The 24,005-nt window shown below is 36.1% G+C and overlaps 1 protein-coding gene across 1 annotated transcript in view; it reads right to left on the bottom strand.

Moving 5' to 3' along the window:
- Positions 1-633: 633 nt before the first annotated feature.
- The window catches only part of SYK (spleen associated tyrosine kinase), a 30,268-nt gene continuing 6,896 nt past the window's right edge, over positions 634-24,005 (bottom strand). Inside the window, 11 exon segments of the mRNA XM_005423573.2 lie at positions 634-2,873; positions 4,425-4,537; positions 4,743-4,883; positions 6,203-6,392; positions 6,843-7,052; positions 8,248-8,425; positions 9,063-9,153; positions 13,120-13,188; positions 17,403-17,449; positions 18,491-18,572; positions 19,883-20,021. Of these exon segments, the coding sequence (XP_005423630.2) occupies positions 2,801-2,873; positions 4,425-4,537; positions 4,743-4,883; positions 6,203-6,392; positions 6,843-7,052; positions 8,248-8,425; positions 9,063-9,153; positions 13,120-13,188; positions 17,403-17,449; positions 18,491-18,572; positions 19,883-20,021 (1,333 nt within the window). The 3' untranslated portion in view covers positions 634-2,800.

The raw sequence follows: 24,005 nt of genomic DNA, 5'->3' as shown, positions 1-24,005 counted from the left end.
ACTGACTTACCCAAAGGCAAATAGCTGCTTGAAGAGTTGTCTACCTTTCCGCCTTTCTTGTTTATTATTCAAATTCACATTCACACTCATCTATCCTTAGCTTTCCTGAGAACCTGAGCATGCAAAAAAAGCTAAATTAAAGACTAAGATGTTGCTGTTAGTATTTCAGAATACCTAGAACAGCTGTCTGCATCTGAGGGAGCCCCCATGTCATATACAGCGACTTAAATCTTGCATAGCTGACACCTGTAAGCCAGAAATTCTTGGCTAGCTGATATAGTGCATTGACTCCTGGCATTCTCTAACCTTCCAGATTCGGCACAGAATTGTTGTAAATCACTTTGAAAAGACTTATGTGCAATAACAATGTGCATATTTTGGTAATTTCCTGCTATTCCTGAATTGTTCCGAAAGCAGCCCAGGCTTCAGTGGCCTTATCTGTCCGGGTGGGTACCTTTCACTGTCAGCAGGTAAACCTCAGTCTTCCACAACAATAACGGTAACTCAGTACATATACAAACTGCCCAGCATCAGGATTTTTTACAAAGCATGTAATTATGAAAGGATTCTTGTTAAGACAGCGTATTTTGTAAAAGTATCTTTAATTAAAATGTTAAAACCGAATCTATTTATTTCACGATACTTTATATTCTCATTGTAAACTTTTATTATGTTATAGTGAAGTTAAAAATAATCAAGTAACTCCAGAAAGTGATGTTGACATTCAGTCAGAAGAGAAGAAATAATCCTCCATGTTTGTTGTATCAGACATCAATTTTAAAGAGAGTGAGAGATAGAGATGGATATATCTCTCATTCTGGAAAATTGAGTACTGTCACTCGCTGGTTCATAGAGATTTGTGCAATTTTCTTATAGCTAATATCCCCATAACTGTACTAATTGCAGATGTAGAGATAACAAATTCTCTGCAACATAACTAAAGTGACAAAACACCTATGCATAACTATAGTGAACTTCTACAGAAGCTGGTCTTGTAGAAAAACGTTTCTTAAAAACAAAACAAAATTAAATCATCTTCAAGGCAAGTCACGTTTGGTCACACTGAAACACAATCTATTACACTCAGTATCTTCCAGTAGCTTGTGGTGCCTTGCACTGGACAGCCAAGACTAAACTACCAAGAGGCACCTGATATTATTTAACAAATAGACCATAAACTTAGTAAAAAAAAATACCAGTAGCTTCTATATTTGTTTATAGTCCCGTCTTTTATGAAAATGAGTTCACCCTTTCTCATTTTAATTGCTCACACAATTTAATTACTAGAGAAAAAAATACCACTGCATCTCTAAGAATACTCTATTCACACAAAAATTAAACACATATATATTAAACAGCCATATGCAATAAATATATCTAACTCTAAATCTTATTCTTTATATTCTTCTAAAACCTCTGTATCTAGCAAACAAAATGTAAGTAGATTCCTGAGATATATGCAAATGACAATAAAATAGCTGCTTGTAATAAGTGATAGTAATGTCTCTATTGATAATATTTAAAAGGAGGTTAAGCAAGCAAAGCATAAGAGGAAAAACAGAATGAGAAATTGATACCATGATTTGTTATTACTCTACTATGCTTCCAATTTAATGGAGATGCACACTACATTACAGAAGAGTTATAAGACAAATGCCTTTTCCTGAGATGCCCACTGAGATTTGTCCCACAGGACAAATACTAAGATTTTGGAGCTGGTAATCTTGTTGTCCATATGCCCATTATAAAGTAATCTTGTTGTCCACATGCCCATTATAAAATATTTGAACTAGATGTGAGAAATTTAAATTTAGAGGGAGTAGGGTGTTGTGAAATTCTCACATGCTTTTTAAAGAAGAAAAAATAGAAACGATTGCTATTCAAAGCACAACACAGGGAGCTATGGTATACCCAAACAGATACATAGAAAAAGTATCTCTGGAGAAGGATGGAAGAGCACAGAGAAATGTGAGCACTACTCCATCACAGGTGTATATTCAGGAATGCAGTGTTGGAGTTTATGTTAAAATACAGAATCATCTTAGGTGCTGGTATGTGTTCTTCCAAGATGAGATCAAGCCTCTGAGTTCCCAGTTTTCACTAGCAAAAAAAAACACCCTGAGGAACAGCTGGGCTGAAGAACAAAAGAAGAGAAGAGGAACAAAAGAAAATGGTCACATTTAAAGAATGTGACAATTTTAGAAAGTCAGAACTCCCAATTCCCCTCCGCTTACTTTACTACTAGGAATAATGTGATTTGGTTTAAAGGGGCTTGGTGATAAAATCAAACATACTGTCAGTTGAAGTGTCTGACACACTTGCATAGTGAATTTGCTTCATAGCGAGAAATATTTATGCTATTTCTCCTTGAGGAAAGGGAAGGCTGGAACAACTAAATACATTTAAAGGACAATAATGTTGATGAGAAGAATTTAAATTCAAATCTGCATTCTATTATAGGAGAGGAAGAGGGCTCAAAGTCATTAAATAGGTTTTACAGGACTGCAAAATATAATGCAAATAAAGCTGTAAATAAAATGAAATTGAATTTAGAAAAAGTACAAGCATCTTATCTAACATCCTTGCTGTGCACTTTGAGACTGTTACACTTTCACAACTCTTTTGGGGCTGGATTTTGTGCAGAAGGTAAGAAAAGGCAACCTTGCAGATGCAAGGCTCAGCTCTGAGCTTTGCAGGTTGAAAACAGAAGTACAAAAATCGAGGTTGCTTGGTTTTGAAAAGTGTGCTGCTTCTCAGAGGGTGCTGGCTGGAGACGAGGAAGCTGCTGCTCTCCACGCTGTTAGTGGGAAATGTCATAATAGTAGTTACGTAACCTCATCTCCACTGCAACAAATCCTGGTCGGTCGTCAACGCTGTGGGAAGATGACAAGTGTCACCGTGCAGGAAGGACAGAGCTGTCAAGGTTCATGGGCCTCACAGCCCTCAAGACTCTACCTCAGTGACAGCTCACTTAAAGATGCTCACAGTATATTAAGTATATACAAGAATGACACTACAAAATTAATACCAAGTGACAAGTACTACTACAGAGCATCCTGTCAGTGGATTTACTATCATGCCTGTTTGTGGTTGATGAAGGCACTACAAGAAAGAAATGGTAAATCAGCTCCATTTAATTTTCTACTTCATTTACTTCAGTAATAATCTGGAGAAAAGAATATTTGCTGTGCAATATCTGCCTTATAGTGGGTAGTACCATCACACAGAGTGGTTAGAAGCACTGAGAGGAGCCTACCCACACATCATATGACTGTACCATCTTTCTTTTATATCTGCAATTGTTTTTTTATTTGGAGAACACAATTAAACTGACAACAAGCCCTTACAATTTTACATTACATATTGAGATAGTTACTCTGCCTGACCTGAACCTTCTTTTTAAAATTTATTTTCTTTCTAATAATAAAGATATTTTAGTACAAAAACAAAATCAATATGCTTTATGATATGTTTGCTACTAAAAACAAAACTTGATCCCTTTCACTGTAGACCTGCTATAGCATTCCTTGAGTCAAACCAAAAGGTAGGAATTACTTTTTGGTTGCACGTTCTTTTTAGAGTACTAGGTTTAATAAAGCTAACATGAAGCAAGGTACCTAAAAATGAAGTACCACAGCTCTTTAACATAGAACTTTTGGACAAACCTATTCTCCTGATGATGATCTGGAAGAATAAGTGATATTAGAGTAATTAGGGTGCTTTCTACAGTTAAAAGTAACTTCAGCCGAATAGTTTAAAACAATAAATCATGAAAGAGTTTTAATATATTTTTGCAATATACTAATTTAAAAAATCAGGTAGGCTTTATTTTTTTTCTGTATTTCATAATTCTGATTTCTAAATGGTTGTGAAACAGAAAAAAATGTTTCTGCCATATCAGAAAAGATGGTATGCCTCTCACTGATAAGTCAGTGTGGGATCCAATTTGAATATATTCCATTATTAGAGAAGAGATAAACAGCTCAAAAAATTAAATATTGAGAAACAGAACAAACATTTTGGCAATATGACTTTGAAATTTCAGTAAAGCTAAAGCCTTGGAAATTAAAATTAAATGAACTACAATTCAAAATGAAACAAAAATATTTACTTATTTTCAAACATTCTTTTCAAAATGCATTAGACTGACATCTTTGTGTACTTATTTTTTATAATACCATGTATTTTGTATATAACTGTTCTGGCAAGCTCTGTTCTACAAAATTGGCTTTTTGTAGTACACTCTGTAACTCAGATAATTTTCACCTGAAAGTGCAATTGACTTCTAAGCTTGGAGTATGGTTATAAGCTAAACTCCAGGTGAAAAGATGCGTTTTGAAGTAACCCCTACTCACCCCCTTTCTAGCTATTAATCATGTATATTAAAATGTACTTCCATCAAAAGAGGATCCCATCACACTCACTTGTATGTCCAACACAATTTCATTAGACTGTAGACTTCTGTTGGGCAGACTTCAGGACGTTCCATTCGTTCTCCTCTTTCAATCATCTGTGCAACTTCACCACCTTTCATTCCCTGGAACACGGTGACCAGAACAGTCATCCAAGTTGCAAATGATTACAGCACACATGACAGCATAAATCAAACACAGGACTGGAACCAATTTTGGGCTATCCTTTGACCCACTTCTGGTAGCAAGTCCCTTTAGTTAGGAAAAAATATTGGTTCAAATTTGCTCTGAATTTTTAAAGAAAAAACAAGACCAAATAAAACCACTCACCTTATATGGTTTTTGTCCATAAGAGAAAGCTTCCCACATTAAAACCCCAAAGCTCCAGACATCACTTTTGCTAGAAAATTTGTAGAAATTCATGCATTCTGGAGCATACCATTTGACTGGCCATTTTCCATGACTTTGTGCCTAAAATATGTCATAACAGAAAGGAAAAAAAGCAGACTAGATTAACTGATAAGCAGTAAACAACATCTGAATGCACATAATTAACATTAACTTAGATCTACACACATTTGTACTAAGTACCATAACATTTCTGATGCAGTTAGCATTAGAGAAAATGGGTAACAGCTTCTTCAAAAGTGTTAAAAATTGTTCTAATCTTCCACTTTCAAAATAATGCATTGAAATGAAATCCATGGTAAAAAAAGCGTAGCTAAATGACTTTGAGTCATGCTTTTAGTGGTATTTAATTTAAAGTTGCTCTTCAGAATAATTTTTTTCCATTTGGATCTCACAAAAGCTAAGAGACATGTCCAGATGGTTGAAGAGGTTGCTCTATTTCAATCACAGTGACTTGTGGCAAACTGCAGTTTACCTAAATTATGCCATAATACTGCTTTATGACCATTCAAGTGTCAAGCTATACCAGCACAGTGCTACATCTAGTGACAGGGCCCTACTGCATCCTGTGGAGTTGTAAAGAAAATTGACTTTGCTATTAATTCTCGAGGCCCTGAGACTGGGATTGAGAAGCTAGGCTAGGCTAGTGGCAGTGATCTAAAATGCCTTTTCTGGCAGCAGTGACTACTGCTCCTACACAGGAAGGTCTTCGCAAGGGAGCATGGGCTTGCTTCTCCTCTGCAGTGCTTCAGGGGTTGGATTATCAGTTTCAAAGAGCTGATAAAAGGGAATAAGCAGAAGGAAGAAGTAATTTGAATCGTAAGAGTGTATATCAGGAAAACAAATATACACATGGTAACAGCCTTTGTCTCCCACCTTTTACCTTATTAAATGTTGCAATTATTTTAATTACTTGAGGTGTACTGAGGTCCAAAGAATTTAAAACCAAGATAAACAAATTTTGCTTAGGTTAATTTATTATTTACTAACAGTATTCTTTCAAAAATCTCCCCTAATTCTGTTCTATAAGACAGTGTATTAGTGGTAGAGTACATTTTACTTGGATATAATGGGAACAGTTTTGCAACAAACACATTTCCCCCCATTTATATAAGGTACTATCTAATTTCCACAATAACTTTCAATCTTCGAATGACAAGTTGATCAAAAGGAAATGAAAGTAGACAAGCAAAAGGAAGGACAAGCTTTTTCTTCTCTACATGTCTTAATGTTGATCACAAAATTTGAATTTGGTAATCTAATATCAGGTTTTAAAATAATGAGTGATACATAATATTTCTCATTTTCAACTGCATTTCCACTGAAAATATCCTTATTAAGCTATGATACTACACAGTTTTCATGCTGTGTTCAGACCTTACCTTGTAATAATTTTCATCAGCACTAAGAGCTTTAGAAAGTCCAAAGTCACTAATTTTGGCATAATGTTGGGTGACTAAGAGCACATTTCTTGCAGCCAGATCCCTATGAACAAAATTATTCTCCTCCAGGTATTTCATCCCCATGGAAACCTGATGCACCAGCTCTGTTATATTCTTCTCTGTGACATGTCTGAAAATCACAATTGAATTTTAAAGAGGTCAGTAGTTCATTTTCATGACTTTTCATGGAGTTCAGATAAAAATCTTTACTCTGAACTTGTCCACATTACACTGGGAACCTGATTCACTTACATTTAGCTAAGCTTCAATTTCAAAAGGCAATCTAAGCTCTTGTCCTGGGCAAGATTATGTGTGATCATATTAATAAATGAGAAGTTAGATATATGAAGGAGATATGAAGAAGGAGAAGAAGGATATATGAAAAGTCATTCATTTATTCAAAATACTCTATTTTGGCAGAAAAAATTGACAGTTTGGAGACACGTTCCAGTGAAGAATAACTACAATCATTAATTACTACATTAACAACATATCAATTTTAATTGTCCTTAAAGAAAAAGAAAAAAATAAAAGAAAGGAACTTTTCCATGCCTATGGAATGGAATCAAAGTTTACATACCTATTTTTTTGCAAAAATTTGTTCAATGGCCCAAGTTCAGCCATTTCCATCACTAACATCCAGGCCTCAGCTTCACATATACCTATCATTCGGACAATATATGGGTTATCCAGTTGCTGCATTACATTTGCTTCTCTCAGTAACTCATCCTTTATGGCTGGGTCATTACTCTCATTCTTCAGAATTTTTACAGCAACAGGCTTGGCACCCCTGCAAAAGAGAATCCAGTTCTGAGACTAGTTGCTGAAAAATCTGTGCACCAATGCACACAATCTTCATCAGGTATTTCCATTCACATGGTACAAATTGTGACAAAAGACAGAATTGACACTCAGAGGAGAAAAAAGCAGCCATAACAGGAACATCTCTCTATCAAATGCTCAGAAGACAGCTAAGCACAAGAGTGAGAATGAAAAGAACCTGAGAAAATTACAGATTGTCATAACAATGCCTAAAGAAGCCTGAAAAAAAACACTGGACAAATTTTTCTTGTCTATTCTGGTAAGATGGCATAAACCTTTTCTGGCAAGAAAAGCTATAGAGAGTTTTCTAAGCACTGGGGTGTTTTGTAAGTGAGACTGGAACATGCATCACTGCTAGGTGCCAAGGCAGGGTTCTGAAACCCTGAGAATCTAAGCCTACTTCTGCAACCTTCCATTCATACAGTAAACTGACAGAGTGACTGATGAGATCAACATAGCTCAAGTGTGAAACATGATTAAAATATACACAAGCTGAGATCAGAGCCCTTCAAATTCCTACATACTATATTAGAAAAATAGAAATCCTTTCTGCTTCTGAAAACCTTGGTTAAAGAAATGCCTCCAACTTCAAGAGATGAGAGTGCATACATAATCAGTCCACGTACATAAACAGCATACTGATAACATTTTACTATGAAAATTCATGAAGAGTCAAGTACAAACAGGGTCTGTTCCTACTGACATGATGTGATGGAAAATGTTACATGTTCTGTCTTCTTGAAAATCAACATTCCAGCTTCAGGAAACTGGTATTTATCACACTTCAGGCAAAACTCTCTTTGCTATAGGTAAACTGTCCATGGCACTCTCCAGGTTTTCTGACAGAGATGTTGTGCAGATGGGAAATACTGTGTATCATTAGTACTTCTGCACACTATGGAGCAAGACAGTGGGATTCCTACTCTACTATCCCCATCAGGAAAGGAAAAGTCATAAACCGTACTTTCCCACTTTACGACAAAAATGAGTGCGTAAGTGTACATACAAAGAGAGAAACTGGTGAATATCAACTGAAATTAGTTACAGTCTGTCACTCCAAATGACATACAAAATACTGTCACTCCAAATGACACGCTACTCCAAAAAGTAAAGGCTAGAACTTTTACATATTGGATTCCATGAAAATAGAAGGCAACACTCACTTTTTCATCTTATAGAACCCTTTCTTTACAGTACCAAAATTGCCAGAGCCAAGTTCACCTTCCTCCAAAGTCAACAATTTCCTGTCGAGAGTGACATTTTTTGGTTTAATTTCATCTGGATCGGCATATGGACTTTCATAGACCTCAGTATCCATGGGTAAGGCCTCTCTCTGATCACCTGCAGTTCAAACAATGAAAAAATTAGACATGATTTCAGACATTTTGCTGCCACAGCTAATATATTAATCTTTTTTATGTTCAAGACCATCAGTGTGCATGACTTGCAATGGCATTATAAAGAAACCACACGCTGTCCATCTATATGCATTTTAGAGCAGACCAAAAAAGACAGAGGTGTCCCCCTGGTGACATGCTGTAACATTTGTGCAGGGTGAAACCAGGAGTTTCCTTGACAAAAGGAAGACTAAGGGTTGGCCCTTCTTCTTGGTACTTCCCACGACTTACCTCAAAAATTTTTCACTCAGAATGCTGCCTTATATGTACTTCATTCTTAGGCACCCAACTTTAACTGCATTATACTTGGCACAATTATTTTTGTGACATGAGAGGATATAGTTTTTAGAGTCCAGGAAATAATACTCCACTTCAAAATGGAAAAAGGGGTTTCTGTTAAATGATTTTTGTTGTAGATGGTGGAAGCTGGCATCTTCAGCTACCTGGCTTCAGTTATGATAGTGGCTATACCAATACATAACAGAATGTGAAATCTATGCAAGAAAAAATAAATAAGGATTGAGAAAGAGCTCTGCCATAAGGAAGAAAATTGCATTAATAATATATATTACTCTGCCTACCTCTTTCTGCTCCTGTAAGACCTCTGTTCCTTTGCAGCACATATGGATTAAAAGGTGCTTCTTCTGGTGGGTGGCCGATAGTTGACTGAAGCTGTAGCACACAAATAAAGTTTTTCTCTTTAACAATGAATAGGTAAGTTAAAAGCACTTTCTTTTCCCTCTAAGAATTTTTGGCATAATGTTTGCAAGAGACACATAGGTAAGAATCAGAAAGAAAGGGATCCAAAAGAGGTTATTTCATTCTGAAGGTTATTGTTAGAGCAGGCCAAAAGCACAGAAAGATATTACAAATATTTCAGAACATTAGATAAGAGAGAATTAATTGTAGTGGGTCATGCACAAATCTTATTCCGCAGATATTAAATTTACGTGCTCTTTTCAAATTTGCCATGTAACACAAGCAGTCAGAAGGATTTCTCTTTCTTCTTCAAGTTATCTCTCCCTCTATCTGGGCCACAGAGAAATTACTAGCACAAATGAAAACAAAAACAATTTCCTGTTTCTCTTGTGTATATTACAGAGGAGCTCTATTTTAAAGAAGGGGAAGCAACTGTAGTAAAAAGTTACTACTTTCATAGGCTTATGTAACATCAGGGACAAACATCATGGACCAGATACTAGGCCTGTTTGTCTGCTCTGAGGAGGAATGTGATTACTTAATTAAGCATCTGGTTCAAATACAATTCCTCTGCCTTTATTCTTTACAGAGAAATAATATGGTGTACACAAACCATCTCACCCATTGTGTCTTCTGAAGCTCCTTGCCTGGCATAATAAAGTATAGATGAGAGAAACTCTACTTATCTGGTCACTTCTGTTTGTGAACTGTTGGGAACATGCAATTACAGAATCTATTTCTGCGGGTTAGTTTCTTCTCAAGCAAAGAGAAACAAAGCTCTAGTGGAAGCTGTCCCTGACCATGGCAAAAGGATTGTAATGAAATAACCTTTAAGGTCCTTTCCAACACGAACCATTCTATGATTCTGTGAAGTTTCCTATAGTGAACTATTGGATGCAATAGAAGTTTTATCATTGGGAAACTGCATTTAGTAGGGAAAACACCTGACCTGGGAACTACAGACATTGAAATCATAATTAAGTTATCTGCCCAGCTGGATGAAATAGAAAAGGTTTCACTACACAGATTTTACTGCAAACTATGTGTAAGAAGCCAGTTTTCAGCAATATTCCAGCCTAGTAGGATGAGCACATTGGCATCAAGCACAGTAAGGGTAGTATTTCTGACTTCGAACAGTGTTAAAAGGCCATTTGCTGTCAAGGCAAGCCACAAAACCCCAATACAGTTCTGGAATGTCAAGGGACAAACTGATTGATCTACCATTCTGAAGGCAAATGAAGGTATAAGCCAAGATCCTTAGCTCTAGTTTTGTTTTTCTAGACTGATTCACCCTGACAAGACCTGTGTCACTCTATTTCACACAGGCAATTCACTAACCCCAAACCCCCATTAAGACTATAAGTTAACTGGCATACTTTGAACTGGCCAAATGTGATTAACGTACACCAAATTTTGCACACCTCAAGAATCCATTCACCAGTGGAGAACTGCTGGTAAAAACATAGCTCTAGCCAAGACATAGCTGAGTCCTCAAACTAGACACGTGAGATACGACTGCTCTTTGCAATTCAAGAACAACAACAACAACAACAAAAATCCAAAAGGATTGTATGCTCTTGCTCTGCATAAAAACAAAACAGTATATCACTTCCATTCTTGCAAATAAAGCTCTGCAGCTGTGAACTGAAAATCACACAGTGACACCAGACATAACAAAGTGGGTTTTCTTTCTCAGAGAGCTGCTCATGTTTAAGAAGAATCATACTGCCTTATCTATCATTTCTTAGCTTGGTTAATACATATAGAATTATTTCTAATTGTTGCAGATTGATTAAATAACAGTAATGCCTTTTATGTTAATATTCCTACTTTCCTTTTTATTTAACTATCATTTAAATGCAGAGTCCTTTCTGCCCTACCCTTTTAAAACAGCAAGTATAATTCTGCAGATCTTTTTTGGACAAAAGGATCTTTGTCTTAATACTTGTAAGGTACAGGATAACTGATTACTTCTTGTATTTTTATAAGAAACAGAGAATGGGTAAGATGACCAAGGATTTATTCAACCAATAAAAAGGAGTACAAGAAAACAGTCCTCTAGAGGAGCCTTTTAAAAATGTGACATATGAATGAAATGGCTCCAACTACTCTAAATCTGACTTTTACAGCGACGATTATAGTTTTATAGTAAATAGCATAATACGATTCACATGAAGACAAGTTGTACAGCAAGTGCACAATTCTTTCAGGATAATAACTCTGATTTGAACAAATGCATAAAGTCATCTTATTTTACTAAAATCTAATAGCTAAATACTGCATGACAAACATCTCATTAGCCACGGGAGGAGCTTTGCCTACGCCATCTCAGTTGCCACTAGGTGGCAGGATTTCACTTAAATTGTCCAAATTGGCAACTTCACACGAGTAAAACAGACTGAAAAATTTTCAACTGGATCTGAAAATGTAATACAAACAGTGCATTTGTAAAATTGAAAAAAAAAATTCCCGAAAGTGAATAACTATAACATAACAAATAAAATAAATATATTTTTTCTGGTTTACTGGCTGAAAGCTTTTGACATAGTAGAAGTAATTGTGTAATTAACCAGGTCTAAAGTAAACTGTGCTTATTTGGGTTAATGAATAGTTTAAATCTTTGAACAGTTCAGAGCACAACTTTTGTCTAGAGTCTAAAATATGGCAGTGTGATGTGAGTCTGAGTATTCCAGGTAAAGTACACATAAATGGCAATTGAATCGGGTTTCTGAAATTATTTTCCTGAATGGTTTTACTTGGCCAATATGCTTCAGTCTCTAATCTGTGTATGTTTTTCAAAAGGCAGGAAATAGGTATTTGATAGCAGAAAGTGACCAGAGCAAGACACAGATTTTACCAGGTTAACAGACAGCAGTGTGACCAAAAACATGTCTACAGAGTTCAGACCCATTTTTCTGAATCAACCCAAAATGCGTGATAGTTTGGCATTGTATTTCAGATTGTTGAGAGCAGATCGTAAGACTGTGTCTGTACTTGTATATAACAAACACACATTGAAAAAGAGGTATGGGTCCTGTAGGGATACACAGCTGACAACAGCTGTTGGCACTTCAGTATAAAAGTAAACTGAAGCTGTAGGAAAACAATATTTGTTATTTATCAGGATTATCAAATACAGTATGCATAAAACACAGCTTTTCACTATGAGCAGTAGCATACCTCTAGGGCTTTTCATGCCTGCTCATTTCTGTTGAAGAGCAAGTGGAAATAAATCAATGAACATACAGACTCATGGATCGAATAGGGGCATACATATCATTCTCGGCATGCAAACAAACTCATAGCTACATGCTTCAGAACTACATCAATGACTGGACAGCACCATTTTCTGGCCATGCAAAAGCATTTTCACTAGGACAGGGTAGGGCTCCCCTTGGCTCCCTGGCATCTGGCCAATTTTCCCATTCTGCTTGGTCTTATGGCATCTTATGCTTGCCTAAATGTAAGTGAATGCATAAGAGGATCTGTGCACATAGGTTATGTAAGTATGTATGTTGTTGTTTTTATTGTTCCCTAAATGTGTTCAGTAATAACATGACTGTATAAGCAAGACAATTTTCTGATTAGAAAGGAAAGTAGAAATATAATTTTGTTCTATTATAACTGAGTGGTTTTGAAAAATATTTTATCACATTTCATTTGCAGAAATATTGAGATCTGCATTATTTTGGTATGCCTGGATAAAAATAAAACAGAGTCCCTCTATTTTTAAAACTCTCTCAAACCCATTGCTTCAGTTATAACATCAAGCGCATAATTATGCAGATGATTAGGATAGACAGAGAAAGCTTACAAAATCTTAACAATCTAATTGTTAGTAGTCAAGACAGCAAGTAAAAAGAGGGAGAGAAGAGAGTGAAATTAGTAATTTAAGTATTTTTAACTCAGTCAAAAACCTAAAAAAAGTATATGAGGCACCTTTTTGCTGCCAGCCTTTGGGAAGGTGTACGATTTGAGTCTTGAGATAATTCCACCTCCTGCCCAACTCTAGAAACCACAATGTCAAAGAGGAACAGTAAATGTGTCATGAAAATAGCTAAAGATATTTCACAAAACAAAAACACTCTAAAAGAACAAAACACTCAAACTTTCTGTTGCTTCTGCCTTCAAGTACACACATATGATGCATTAGAAAAATGCAGTACAGGAAATCTTAGTATTAAATTTTATTTCACCTATATTACTGTCAAACCATCCTGAACCTGTAGACATACCTTAAGGGAATTTTTAAATTCAAATGCACTGCCCTTTGTCCAGATCTTTATTTTTGGAGTACACTGTATGTTTCTCCTGCCTCTGTCACTGAACTTTAGTCCCCCTGCCCCAGTCCCCAAACGTATTTAGAAATGAGTGGATAACTTTAGTGTCTGGAAATACTTCCTAATTGTAATGTATCTAATGTATCAAGCAAAATTTGAAGAACACCTTGGTCAAACAATGAACACTGTGGTTACTGAAGCAGAAAGCATGCTAGGTAATATTAATTCCAAACAAAAAGGAACAGGCTTTACATTTTACACACACATTTATGTTCTGTATAAAGATACCTTTAAAGATATGCCAACATATTTTAAAAGAACACATTAACTTAATTAAATGTGACAAATTAGCATTTTTAGGGGTCACTGAGAGATCATACATGACTATTAAAAACTGAGATGGAGCACTTACTGTTCAAACATCTAGTCTGATGCTGAAGCTAAAACAAGAGTCTGAGCCACATTCTCAGTCACTTCAAACAGCCTTTGAACTTAGATATTCTGAACATTTTAATAGCCCATATTTTCTGAAAAGGTAACTTTTTTAATTGCTAGGGTTGGTATATTCCCTAGTTTTCTTTTAAAATAAAATTTCTGATTTCACATTAAAAAGGTGTCTTTTGTTTCAAGACACCAAGGACAGCCATGTAGTCCCTGACGCTACTGGAAGAACAGAAACCTTTTTGATGCTTGACATTCTTCATAGCTGTGATACACAAAACTTCAGTATACTGCAGATTGAAAAAGAGTACTGAGTCAGCTATTTTCTTTTACTTCAGGAAATTTTTTTTCCATATTGGGAATAAATGAAACCTGAAGTACTACTTAGTTGCAGTTTGAAAGCAGATAAATTCTCTAAGAAGTCAAGTGTTCTGTTGCACAAGCTGAGCATGGTTCTCATTATACTTTTTCAACGAGAGCATCTCCCAACAGTCGGGAAAGCAACCACCTGTAGTTATAATACTGCTTAACTCACATATTTGTATTAGACCTACAAATGTTGTATGTTGAGATGAATACCTCATCAAGCACAGCAACTAGTTAGTTAGGCTGTACTCATAAAGTTTAGGTCTATTATTACCACCTAAAAGACTGTGACTAAACAAAATACTGAGAAAAGTTAAGAGGAGAATTTGGGAAATGGCCAGAATTTGGCAGTTTCACTATAATGTCATCAGCTTGAGAACTGAAATAAAGACTCATCTCAAAAGCTCCTCTGCTGGTTTAAATATATATTGGGATGAAATTGATTGCAAGGAGAAAAAAGTAATTTAAAAAATGTAAGGGGTCAAAATCAACTTACATCTAGCCATGAAGCCTCATGTGAAAGGCAAGAAACATCTCAGTCCACGCATGTTCTGGGAGAAGCAAGAACAAGCAACTCCCCATATTCTGCATGGAAAATTACCTTCAATACAGACATTTAGCATGAACTCCTTTCTTTTGCAGAGGAAGCATGTTAGTATGACTAAGAAGGAGATGTCTAAGTTACATTAAATTAACGCATTTTGTTACTCCAAATTTGCCCATGGAACAATAGCAAATATAAGACAAATCTGATGTAGATTTATGTCCCTGGTGTAAATTTTACTCCAAGCCCTTAAAACTAACAGTACACAGATAATAATTGGACAATTTGCATATCATCCAGCAGTTGTTTCTACATTTCATGCACCTTCTTAAATTCAACTTCACATCTGGGCATTCTATTCCACTAAGACTTTGGAATAGCACCACTGTATTTTAGGCTGCAATATATATATATAAATGAAAAAGATATTGAAAAATTGGTCTGCATGGGAGCACCAGTATTAGACTGTTGCTTAGAACTGGCCATTATGTTTTGTTCCTCTACTTTCTCTCCTTTGCTTCTTTATTATAATCAATCCTTTCTCGCAAGTCATGATCATCCCTGTTGTCTTGCTCTGGATTATCTCCTCCTGGAAAACATTCTTCCATGCAGTGCCAAAAGCAGGTGAAAGTCTCTCAGTTGAGACCTTGCCAGAGTCGAACGAGCTGAAAACACATTGATGTTTCCCTTTCCTCTACCAGCATGGTGGTTGCTCATTCTTGTACCCATCCTGATTCATCACAGGCATAACATCCTCTGAAAAGCTGTGTCTGCCTGCTATTCTGTGATTTATATCTGACTATTAAAAGTGCAATATCTTGTACTACTTTCTTCTGAGCCTCACCCTTTTTATTTTTTACAGGACATTTCCCTAATTCATCACAATTATTTTGATACCCAATTCAAAAATTCACTATTCCAATTTACATATTTTGGCAATGCTTCTCATAGATAAAAAACCCCATGCAGTATCCTTGAAATGTCAGAAACTCCTAAATGTTAATTATCATGGTGTAAATAATATGAAGATAGATTGCACATCTTCCACGTAAGATTCTGTTTGTATGTTGGTGATTGTATTCCTTCTCTTCAAGCTGGCGTAATTTTTGGTTTTGTGTAATCTGAATAATTGTATTTCAGGCATATTAAAAGTCTTCATGAGTCACTGCTTTTACACACAAGTATTAATATGTGAGAACCTGGAAATATTAAGTGAAATTTTTGAGCTCCATAAGTAGTATTAGTTATTTAAAATTTTCCATTTTCTATGTTTATAGTACAAGAAAGTAATTTACAAGGCTCATTTTTAAAAAGTCCCAAAGAAAACACAAAACTCAGATTTCAATTTTAAGAAATTCAAAATATCAAATATATTGAAAATTAAAACAATGTTTTAGTGCACTCTTTGCAAAATATGCCCTTTCACTTAGCTTTGGTGACTTTCTTTTTAGCTATCATAACAAGTCTTACACAGTAGCAGTTAAATTTACACTTATATTGTGAATTTTTCTGTGTATATTATGAAACATACACAGTATTATCACACTAAATATGCTTGCCCTATCTCTACAACTGCATGTATACCGGATGATACACATGTAGTCTTGTGCGCTTAAACTTCATGGACATCCTTGTAAATGGCACAGATCCAAGCCTCAAGGCAGTATTTTTATATTTAATTTTTTCTAATTAAAAATACTACTGATAATAAAGAAGTAATAAATTTTAAAATATTTCTAATTAAAAAGGGACTGATTTTGGTTGCTTAATTTCCAATTCTTTATAAAGGTACTTGATGTTCAGAAGTGAAGGTATGAGAGTAGTTGTTCAGAGGCCTGCTAGGAGTCAATTGTATTGAAATAGAGGTAATTGCTTATTTGAATAAATTTCTTTCTGCAATATGGGACTACATCAAGATAATGATCTAAATGATTAAGTTATGCAGGGAAATGACTAAAATTAACTCCCTATTTCAGATGAAATCAACTACCTTGAACAAGACAGTATTACGTGATTCTGTGGATGTATGATACCTCAGATGGCTTCTGTAGTCAATGGACTTTGAGAACTTAGGTAATTATAGTAACAGGTGGACTTGCTCACTCTTCATGGAGTGGATGAAAGAATCACCCCTACAGCAGTGCATAAGAAATTAAACCCTTGTGTAAAGTCTGATGTTAACTGCACAGACCAAATATGAAAATAAATTGAACTTCCATTTCTGCTTCAGTCAGCTGATTCTCAAAGTGAACAGCATAAGCAATGTCGCATCTCTCCTCCTAGTGTTGCTGATAAAACTATATAGAATATGACCATCAATGAGGTATCTTGCCTATGTAAAATACTGTTTTATCACATACATGATATGTGTAAAGGAGGTTCACAAAATTAAATTATGATTAGCACATCCAAAACACTGATGAAAGCAATACCATGATAGAATGTTAAGTTTCTTTTCAAATCACTGTTTATAACCCAAGAAAAATAAACTCAGAGATGAAATAATACCCAAGAATTAGGATTCCCAGAACAGTATGTGACTCTAATCCTCCTCAAATGAATGCCATTGCTATACCACCACGTTCACTTACCTTAGGAAGTGTTCCAGAAGAAGAATGAGTATTAAAACCAAGATTATCTGCAAAATAATCAAATGTAAAATGATACTGAGCAAGGTGAAAAATTTGTGTAAGAACATAGAATTTTACAGAGGGGACAAACTGTGAAGTTTTAAGATCCCATTACAGTGTTTCTCTTGGACCATCTTCTTTCCTTTTGTCTCTTATATGCAGCAGACTCTGGTACTTTCGGCCACAGAGACAAAAGTAAGTGCAGAGCCTAAATGACTCAAAGGAGAATGAAAATAATGGAAAAAATGGAAATGGAAAAAAATGGAAAATGAATGGAAAAAAGCATGTAGTGATTCAAATGAATGGAAAATGTAAAAACTTCAGGGTTGGACTTGATGATCTTAGTGTCTTTCTAACCTAAATGGTTCTATGATTATATTTTATTATTCTATATCCTCTCACCATGGCACTGGCATCCAGTTAGAATGACAGAAGGAGGCCTTACAGAGAGAAAACCAGTTCTGGAAAACCACAAGCTGAGTGTGAAATGACATTAAAGAAGAAACAGGATAAAAACCAACACTATCACCCAACACTGACACTTTCCCCCACCTCTTCTCCTTCTTTCCCAAAAGTTATCAAGGAATGGCTCTCTGATCCCATTTTCAGTGTTGGGTGCAGCCAGTGCCTTGTTCTGCCCTGCTCCCTCCAACACAGGAACTCACCTGATGGGCACATGACTCACTGCACCCATGATGAATTCCTGCAGCAGCACTGCTGCTGTGCCTGCTTCAGCTTGGAGTAAGGACCACTGCAGCAGTGCTGGGAAGAGCACTTTGTTCATGTTTGTGGTCCAAGTAATGCACACTACCACTTCGAGCAGCAAAGCACATTTCTGATCTAACAATAATTTAGACCCAGCAGTAATTTCACTTGGTAGCCCTAAGCTACTGGACACTACCTCCATCATGCACAGTCTGGCAGATATTACCTCATTTGAAAATGTGGAAAATCTGCACCCACCTATATGGGAAGTGGAAAAAATTCACACACATTTATCATAATTATCATGTCTTTTAACACATATAAAAATAATAGGAATAACTCACCATTTTCTGAGCCATGTTGTGGACAAGGAATGGTAAGAACCCTTAATAATCCATCTGGTTTGTACGAATAATGCTCAACTAACTAGCAGAATGAGAGGGGAGGGAAAAAAAAGAAATAATGAGAGAAAAAGATAAGAAAATATGAGGCTGGTATCATTAAATATATTGTCTCTCTAGAAATGTGTGCATATGTACAATAGCTGATCTATATTACAACAAATGACCTTGGAATACCACAGATCTTTACTGCACATGTTATTTGCTTTATTTCTATTTAGCAGGGGTGCATGTTTCTGAAGTAACCTTGTGAATAAATGTACAATGTGATGGGCCAGTATTCCCCCCAGTTCTGCTATTAAACAGCTTTGTAACTCTGAGCAAATAACTTATTTTTATGTCTCTCCTTTTTTTCCTTTTTTTTTTTAATTTTTGGGGATAATTACAGTGCAAGAATTGCCCTAATATGCAATGCTTTCTCTGCATCTCAGAATTGCAATGGGATGTGCACAGTTGATAAATGTAGCACCAGCAGTTGTGACCATTTGTGCTCCTGGATTGTCCTCCCCACATCATCTTTTACAGGTTTGTTACTGATATTTTCCATTTGGGTATAAAGGAGAAGGTCTGTGAGTGTAAGAGTTGCAGGCATGTTCACAGTTCACAAAAACTGTAAGATAGCAAAGCTGCTTTTAAATTTCTAGTGATGTCTAGTGACATCAGGAAAGAAATACAAAAGCCCTAAGAATTAATATATGCAAGCAAAGATTAATATTTTAGATCTGTAACTCACTTAACTAATTTTAATAGATTTTTAAGCACAAGGACATTAGAGATTTCTGCAGGGATTTCAATTCCCTTAGTATTTGCAATTTACACAGTCATTTCACCAGTATTCAGTTTTAGTATCAACTATGGCATAGTCAGCTATGGACTTCTTCATTGTTTAGTCTTTACCAGGATCCATACATATTTAGGTAGTAAGCTTCAGCAAGCCACGCGTTAGCAGACTTGAAAGTAGAGAATTTCAAAGCTAAAGACTGCATTATGTGCACAACACCTTAAACCATCCTCTTTTTGCTTGCTAGAATTCTGTTGTTGCTGTCATAAATGACATTAGCAAAAGACTAAACCAAGAATATCCATTATTGAACTCAGCCAGGCTGCAACATCACATTTAAAAATTATTAAACTCTCTACACTCACATAGGCTTCTACATCAACATATATTTTCTTCATATACAGAAACCACACAGTGTTGAAAACATACTTGCTAAAACATGTTGGTTTTAGCCAAAGACTATTGTTAAAGGGCAAAATAAAACAACGTTGGTCAGTTGGTCAGTTATATAGAAATGTGATGACAGATATCCACGTGACATAAATTTAACAGACCTGCCACAAGGTGTCAAATCTTTTTCCATCTGGTATGGAGAGTTTTCCTGTCTTATCTCTGTCAATACGATAGTGCAGTACTTTTCCATCATTCAGTAGGCACAGGGCATAGGAACCATTGCTATCCCTTTCTCGGATACTGTAGAAATAAGAAAGACTTTCAGGATTTACCAGGAATGAACATTCTTTTTTATCTACCCTTTCCTTAAAGCTTTTGAACTAAAACCAAAACAAAATCAGCACTGCAACTTCTGAAAACATTTTGTTAAGCCTTTCATTTATTTCTTAGTGTAATTAACTTTCAGGTTAATTGACTAAAGTTTCTCTTTTTTTTCTTCCAAAAAGGCAACGGATGAAAACAAAAAAATAAATTATGTAAGGCACTGTAAGGCAGCTGCAGAACACTGTACACTGCATAAAGTACTCTTGGGGCAAATATGCATTTTAAAGGTTGTGCAGTACTGGCTTGCCTCTCTTGTATCTTTTATTTTGCAATAAAGAGATGACAGTAAGAACAGAAGATGAAATAAAAAGAACGTAATGTGAAAAGGCAAAATTTTTGTGTTTGAAATAGCTTGCTGTGTGGCTGGGAATTTAAAGAAAATAATATAATTCTGTAACCATTAATTCTTATAATTTCAGGAAAGACATTAATGTTTTGTTGCAGATTTTACATAAAATTCATATGAAACTTAACATGGTATTGAAGTGTACATATCTCATCTAAACTTCACCATGGAAAGACTGACAAATGTCATATAAAAACTTTGTCTAAAATTCACAGGTAGGATGATCTCCTCCTTCCAGGAGACCTATGAGTGCCCTCTGAGATGCCTATAAAGCATGACAGAGTTGTTATATGTGTACTCTAGCAGACTAGCAGACACTGAGACCAGCATATTCTGATTGCTGGATGCAGAATAGATGGGAGTTTGTTACTACCTCCATCATAGTTGGTGCAACATTTCTGAGTTTAGAAAGAAGGCTTTTTCTTTCAGTCAGGCTCCCATGCTGACTGGCAGCTGACAGTGTGACAGCAATAGAGTTAGAATAAAATTGACTGGCTTTTTTTCTTTTTTTAATGAAAAGCTTAGATTCTGGAGCATTAAAACATTTCTTGTCCTGGTGTGCACAGAAATCTACTTGCTCTCCCTTGAATTTTTGAACAGCCTTGAAAAGAATTATAGCAGTAAATTCTCACTAAGGGGTTAAGAACCTTTTCTGGTGCAACACTGGTACTTGCCGTTATATCTCAGGAGATTGCAGTGGCAAGTATTAAAGTATTCTCCTCAGCTGACTCTCTCAAGGTTGAAGTAAAAGTGTATTTTGCCTGACTTACTTATGTACCTTTTTCTATCAAATAGAATGATTCTTGTTGCCTAAGATGTGAACAGGACACTGACTACAAGAAAAGGGAAGTAGGGTCAGTTGTTTTTTTTTCTGACACCAAAGTAACTTGTGTAAGTCTCTAAAGCAAATTGAAACACATTGTGGTTTCTTCATGGCATACAGGTTTTTTCTCAGCATGCTGATTTCCTGTGCTGACTGACCAGTGAAGAGCAACAGGCTCTGCTACAATGAAGAGTGACTTTTACTCAGTCTTCCTCTGACCTGCTCAAAGCAAATAAACCTTAGAAAAATATTTTCAGAATAGAGGGCATTGTTTCTAAAACACAAAAAAATGGCATTTCATTGTAATCAGGCTTCTGTTCAGAATAGCACAAATAAGATTATAAAAATGCAATGGATTGTTTCTCAGTAACAAATATCCTTCATGCTTCACAGGAAGAAATGGAGGCTCCAATACAATTCAGTTCTACTGAAACCGGTTCTCATTTCCAAGACTTGTTACTCTCAGGAGAGGCACTGGAAACATTTCTTGAGAGCACAGGCACCCATGGGAGGGGAGAGCCCTGATTCCTGAAGACTATGGCACAGACCCAAAAAGCCCTATCACTCTTCAGTGCAGGATTTAGGTGGAGTTCAGGTTTATAGGGTTGTAATTGCATTTCAGAGGTTTTCCTTCCCCTAACCAAACAGCTACACAACTCTGGAGCCATCTGCAGCTCACAGTCATGTTCACTTCTGTCAGACAGCTCTATCACTGCACATCCTGAAAACACCTCCATTCTAACACATGATCAGTCAGGGTCCACGGGACCCTTTCTCCCTTAGGGTTATGGAGCAGGTGGGTTTTAAACTGTAGTCAGTCAATTCTAGCACAACCTAGATCCCTACAAAAGATGAAATCAGGAAGTATGCAACCTGGATCCCCACAAAACATGAAACCAGAAGATACTACAATTTTTCTAAATGTGTCTGAAAGGCAGAAGTATCAAGTGAATTGAATTGACAGCTTAAGTCTTAGTTTTGGCAAACTGAACCCTTACTGCATGACATGGATTGCCCCAAGCCACGTTTCACAATTTCACTTTGGTTTTGCCGACTGTGGTAATAGCTGTCTAGGTTAGGCTAAGCCTCCAGAACTGCAGCTGGGTAACAGTATCCCGTTCTGTGTCAACAGCTGCTGTAAAAAATAGAATAAAAGGCAAATGCTAGTCAAACTTAAAGGTTGTAACCTGAAACCTCTTTGAACGGACAGAAAAGTTTCACATCTTGATGGTTCTGCCTGCATTACCCAGGGCTTTTACATCAGTTCTGGGAGCTCTCCTCATATATGGAACTTTCTTTGTATGGAAAGTAACAAATTCTGGAATGTTAAGAAGAAAAAAAAAAACAAAATTCCAAATGCACTCTCTGCTTTAAAGGGCTCTGATATGAAACACAATATTAACTGTTCTTCAATAAAAACTGCCAAATAAAATGGTCTTCATTGAAAAATTTTGGCAAGGAAGGAAGCCAGCATTGAGGTATCACCTCGTCTTCCCTTTCATGCTATTGCAGAGAATCGCAAATGTCCAGAAGAAAAACATAAAGATAATAAACACCTTGTTGTTATAAATAAACAACACTGTTGTTTCATTCACTGAATTAATCAGAACTATGAACAACTTCATTGAGAATAGATTTGAGTACATAGCTACACAGCTATATCAGGGAAGAGCCAAGGTATCTAGATTTTTAGTGACATACATTTTTAAAACAGCAGAATAAGGAATGTAGAAATTAAAATTGTTACCTGATGCAATGCAGAGAATATTTAGGCATTGATTTTATATTTCATGCAATGTGTCTTTCAGTATTTTGTGTGGTTTTGGGAGTGTAGCCTAGACAGCAACCAATAACAATTTGGAGTATTTTAACATTCAGTGTAAATAGCTCTCCATTTCTTCTTTGGTATTTTCATTTGGAAGCAAAAAGAACAATGTCCCAATTTTTTCTGTTTCCATCTGATCCCAATGATCAGCCCAAATGATCCCTCTCTTTCTAAAGAAAAATATCCCTGAGGGTCAAAGAAATAAATTGCTATCACAATATGCCTCATCCACTGTGCAGAAAAAACAGAATTCACAGCATTCTGCAGTGGAGAATTACGAAGAAAATAAACAAGCAAAATGCTTGCTTTAGGAATGGTGTGAAATTATTCTTGCTCCTGAATTCAAACACATGCTAAATTTCATTCTTGGCATTGCTTTGCCTTCTCAGCAATTACAGCTTTGTTGATGCCAGAGATATTGACACTCCCCACTGCTGATGGAGCTCCAGCCATTCCCTGTTTGTCTTGCCCTCTCTCTCCATGGCCATCTCTCTGGTAATGCTATTAACAACATGGCTACTCATTATCACTTCAAAGATCTGCTGCACATTGCATATGTTCCAAGTTTGCGCATCATAAGAAATGAACTTGGCGCCATCTGTAAAAGAATTATGTGAAGGGCAAAGTGGATTGACTGCTGTCTTCATTTGCATAATTTCTTCTCCCCTGTTCACTAACACATTCAAAACTGTTTCAGAAATGCCAGAACACTACAGAATTTAGGAGATATCTCAGCTTCACACTATTGCTATCTACAATGGATCCTAAAAATTCATCTCCTGGTGAGTCTGCTCCACAGTTACAAAATAATTTTGTGAGAAGGACTGCATCAAATTAGTCTATTTAGCTGACTTCACCATGGCAGCAAAATAGACCGTGTTCCACTAAACCCCTAACAAACAGCTC

The sequence above is a fragment of the Geospiza fortis genome, unplaced genomic scaffold (genome assembly GCF_000277835.1).
Source record: "Geospiza fortis unplaced genomic scaffold, GeoFor_1.0 scaffold167, whole genome shotgun sequence".
In the NCBI taxonomy this organism is placed as follows: domain Eukaryota; kingdom Metazoa; phylum Chordata; class Aves; order Passeriformes; family Thraupidae; genus Geospiza; species Geospiza fortis.
Note: the sequence above shows the minus strand (reverse complement) of the source record. Positions and strands in the feature narration are given on the sequence as shown.